The sequence below is a fragment of the Cryptomeria japonica genome, chromosome 2 (genome assembly GCF_030272615.1).
Source record: "Cryptomeria japonica chromosome 2, Sugi_1.0, whole genome shotgun sequence".
Lineage (NCBI taxonomy): Eukaryota > Viridiplantae > Streptophyta > Pinopsida > Cupressales > Cupressaceae > Cryptomeria > Cryptomeria japonica.
In genome coordinates, this window is record NC_081406.1 from 552,307,958 (window position 1) to 552,312,791 (window position 4,834).

The following is a 4,834-nucleotide window of genomic DNA, read 5'->3' on the forward strand; positions in this document are numbered from 1 at the left end:
ACCACCAATGCAAATTCTAAGCTAACTTTGAAGAAAATAGAATTTAGTCTAAAAAATAATAGAATTTAGTTTAGGCCTAACATCATAAAGATTGAGATTGGGTTCAAGATTTTATTTTGTAGAATAGAAGAGATGACATTGGAGTATGAAGACTTAATATTATAATGCATGAGGTTGGGTTAATGTTCTAAATAAATTTGGTGATAAATTTGGTGGAATAGATAACTTTCAATTGTAAAATTTTAACTTTCCTAAGTGTGTTGTTTAAGCATACTCATTTCTGACTACTATGTTTTTTTATCATTTAAGCATTATTGATGATAAACTATTTTTTTGGAAGGTTTAGATTATATGGTTGAAACCTATCTATTCCACCAAATTTACTAGGGACATAACCCAACCTCATCCCTTATAATGTTAGGTCTTTATATTCCAACCAGGTAAGCTTAAGCAATGTTGATGATAAATGACTTTTTTTCAGCTCCAATGAAAACTAATCTTTTGGAAGGGTTAGATTATATGGTTGAAGGTTATATATTCCACCAAATTTGCTTGGGACATAATCCAATCTCATCCCTTATAAAATTAAGTTTTTATACTTCAACCAGACAAACTTAAACAGTAATGCACATTAAGTTATGACTTATTTAGATGATTCACCTAAAATTACATTAAAAATAGAAATTATCTATTAATATAATTTTAAATAAACCATCTAAACAAATCAAAATACGAAAATATGACTGTTTAAATTAAAATACCACAAATATGACATAGATTACACAACCATGTACATTGAATGCAATGCACTGGCTGAATAAACCATTTTGTCCCTGAAAATGCTATGAAGGTAAAAGGAAAGACTTACATCGACCTCATTTGTATCCTCTATAGGAGCCTCCTCAGCTTCTTCTCTCCGGCTCTCCCTGACTCTGTCATTTCTTCTTCTCTCTTCACCCCCTCTGCAAGCTGAGTATCTCGGTAGATGAGGAGAAGAAGATTTGTGAACTCTGTTTGACAATTGAGCTTGTTTATGCTCAACTACACCACTTTTTCTATGGCATTCCCTTCGTCCATTAGGACTGCAACTGCGACTAGCACTATCTCTTTTCCTTTTTTTATCACTATCACTGCCACTTACCCTTCTGTCATCTCTATCGTCATTCTCATTTCTATATTTTCTTTTATCTTTATCTTTATCTCTATCTTTATCTCTATTTCTATTGCAGTTCTCATCTCCACCTCTATTTTTATCTCTAATCTTATTTCTATCTCTATATCTATCTCTATCTTTATCTTTGCTTTGCTCCATTTCGCAGTCCTTATCTCTGTCCTTATTTCTACTTCTGTATTTATCTTGAATCCTATCTCTGCCTTTGTATCTATCTATATCTCTATCTCTATCTTTATCTTGGTCTTTATCTTGCTCCATTTCTCTGTTGGTATGAACTAAACTTCTAGAAGCGCCAACCGCAGGCAAAAGTGTGCGTGATTGAATATCATTCCTGGTAGAAGAAAGACGGAGACCATTTTCACTTACCTGTAATTTTAAAGAATGGAAAGTCTGTTTTAAGGCTTTCAGATGCCAAGCCCAAATAATTCTTCAAATTTTATACCAAAATGCCTTCCTAAATTTTTCGTTTTACTGCAACTGGGTAAACATTGCCCATTAGATAAAAAGAAAAAAGGAGGAAAAACAAACCTGTGGGGAGTTTGAAGAGCGGCTGTGTAATGAGCATTATCATTATTTTTACTCCTCGTCCTGTGTTGGCAGTGATGGGGAAGAGGTGGCTCCTCGAAGCGTTGTAGAAATGAGGTGGGTATTTGCGCATCTGATGAAAACAAAGCAAAACTGCCATTTTATCTCTCTGTATAGCTTACTGTATTATGAATTTAAAATACATTCTTAATTGCAGTACATACTGTTAATTTAAATGAGCAGAGAGTAGAAAGACACAATAAGGATACGAGATATAAGATTTATAATGATTCATCATAAAGACTACATCCATTTTCAAACGGAGAATGTATCTAATTTATTACATACATGGATAGTCATTTATATAATTATATTCAATCATGAAATTAAGAGATGAGAGAAAACGAATGATCATATGACTATTGGGCTTCACATTCCCAATACATACCGTATCTGCTAATGAAATATCTGAATCCATTGAACACATTTCTAATTTCAAGATCCTGCAAAATTATGTATTGAAATTAGTAAACGGTAGAAGGTTAAATTGAGGATAATGGATGAGTAGGAGGAAGGATACCGGGGGCTCGTAGTCATAATCCTGGCATTCTCCTCCATCACCCATGGTGCTGCAAAAACTACGATGAAGAAAGGCGGCCTACAAGAGCTCATATAGTTTTGTCCTTCCTAGTTTTGATAAGAAGCAAAACGAAGGCATTAGAATATTTGGAAAGGTGGCGATTGTTTTGGGTGTCCCCAGCCTTAGTCGCATCTTTTGCCTTTTGCATCCCAAAGTTGCAACCTTTTGTTAACAAATATCTACATACTTCAATTTTATAAAATGTGTCAAATCATTGCAAGGGAAAATGTGCATCCCCTCATAAACATTATGGGACAAATAATATACACATAGTAGATTTTAGAATTATGGGTTGATATTATAATAAATAATGAAATGAACATGTAATTTATTTGAATATTAAGTAAATTAAGTAAAGAAATTTAGCATTTTGTTAGATGAAGAAAAGATTTTGACATAAATTGATTTGTTATTGGATCAAAAATTTAAATTTATCGAATGAGGATTTTAGATTAATAAATATTTTTATCTATTCTTATGTTAAAATTCATACCTATGGATTGATATGTCCACATGCATATGTGAACTTAGGTTATGGATCTAAATTTCACCTACAAGAACGATTTTTCAAAATTTGATTATATATGGTTCATCTTGATCTAATATACTTGTGAATAAGGAAATGACGTTGATCAAAACTATTTATAAAACATCCTTTGATCAAGCCCCTAAATGAACTAATTAATCATTAAAGAATAAGGATAAAAAAAAAAGACATCCATGTAATATACTCTTAAGATGATGATATAGTGTTGATATAACACATTTTATCATTTAAATTTGATTTCTAAGTGATTCAAATAAATTAGGTTTAGTCCTTGGATGCAACACCCTAGTTTGTTTAATTAAAAAACATTACATGTTTTAGTCAACTCATGATAGCTAGTAAGGGAAGGAAACACATTTGATTTAAATATTTTAATTTAATAAGTTCAAGATTCAAATCAACTGGTGCATAAGTGACCTATGCCAATTTAATACTCATGGATCTAAAAAAGGTAGAAAATGGTAGATTTTGGATGTCAATCAAGACTGTTAGTATTTGTGAAGATCAAATATGGTTATGATTTGCCATCTTCAATGCAAAAATATTCTATCTTATTCACTAGTCAATGCATATGGACAACCTAGTATTGTGAATCTAAAACATAAGGGAAAAGGACATGAGTATTCATTTTTTGCCATTATATTTTGTTGTTATTTTAAGTTACACACAAACTACCATGATAATGCATGCCAAAGTAAAACTAAATAGTCAACATAGAAATACAATAGTTTAGACAAGTTTATTAAAAATGTAATTATGGATGTTAATTATGTGTGTTATCATCACTATGAGCGCTTTATTTTATGCACTTGTAAACACATAAGACAAATTTACAATGAGTAACATTTGTTAACATTTAAGTGAGAAGAAGTTATAGCTTTCTTGAAAACTATGTAAAAAAAAAGTAATATTATAAGGGACAAGGGTTAGATAGTATATCTATGAAAAAAAATTTAACTACCCAAAAATTGTAGAGATATGGCTAAGAAAAAGACCTTGACAACATGGACAAGTTGATAAATGTTCTTTCAACATGGGGATAATTTTGAGACTGTTATTGTAAATAGAATTAACAAAATAAGTATTAATTTGATGTATATGCCTTTATCTATTTATAATTATAAAAAGCATGCAAGGAATTTGTTGGTGTTTCTAACTAACTGCCTAAAAAAATCCTATGAAATAGCCAATTCCAATCTACAAACCCTTAGAATAGTGGCCAATGAATGAGTTTTCAACCAAAAGGCTGAAAATCCACAAGAACCAGTTGCTAGTCAGGTTGAAGCCACACCCAAAAGGGATAGGGTTTCCTACAAAAGAAAAAATTATGCTACTAGTTCACAGGAACCTATTAGCAGCAACAATGAGGGAAGACTGAGAGGGAGGGGGGTGAATCAATCTTCATCGAATCTACAAACTTAACCACAAATACAGATCTGATAAACTGTAGTAATAATCAAGATAAGAAAATTGATAGCACAACACACAACACCAAGATTTTGACGTGGAAAACCTGGTTAAGAGACAAACCACAGTGGGAACCTACCCACAATAAGATGATACTCTATAGTAGTATGTAAAAATATTACAATGGGGAATGCACATGCATTCAAGCATACTGCCTAGAGCTTAGTGCTCAAAAGATAATGGCCTGAAAGGCTACAACCCTTAGGGAAGTCTCACTGAGTTACAACAAGATTTGGACTACAATCCGGAAGAGATGAACTGCAATAATAACATCTGCAAATGCCCGATGATAGTTCTGATTAAGCACAATTGTCTGCTCTGCAACACCAATCTCTGCTCAATCACAATGTCGAAGGATGAATCACTATTCGCACATAAATCACTCATTGACAATGCAGACACAACCTTGACACCCAAATTACATGACAATATCATCTATTTATACAAATCATCAAGCTTGACAACAAGGTCGGCTAAACCC

General features: G+C 32.3%; 1 protein-coding gene across 1 annotated transcript; it reads right to left on the reverse strand.

Moving 5' to 3' along the window:
* Nucleotides 1-778: 778 nt before the first annotated feature.
* On the reverse strand, nt 779-2,324 carry LOC131038056 (uncharacterized). Its single transcript, XM_059215379.1, has 4 exons — nt 2,280-2,324; nt 2,148-2,202; nt 1,699-1,832; nt 779-1,540 (listed from the first exon to the last, which is right to left on the reverse strand). The coding sequence occupies exons 1-4, from the start codon at nt 2,322-2,324 to the stop codon at nt 779-781; spliced, it is 996 nt and encodes a 331-aa protein (XP_059071362.1).
* Between the last annotated feature and the right edge of the window lie 2,510 nt (nt 2,325-4,834).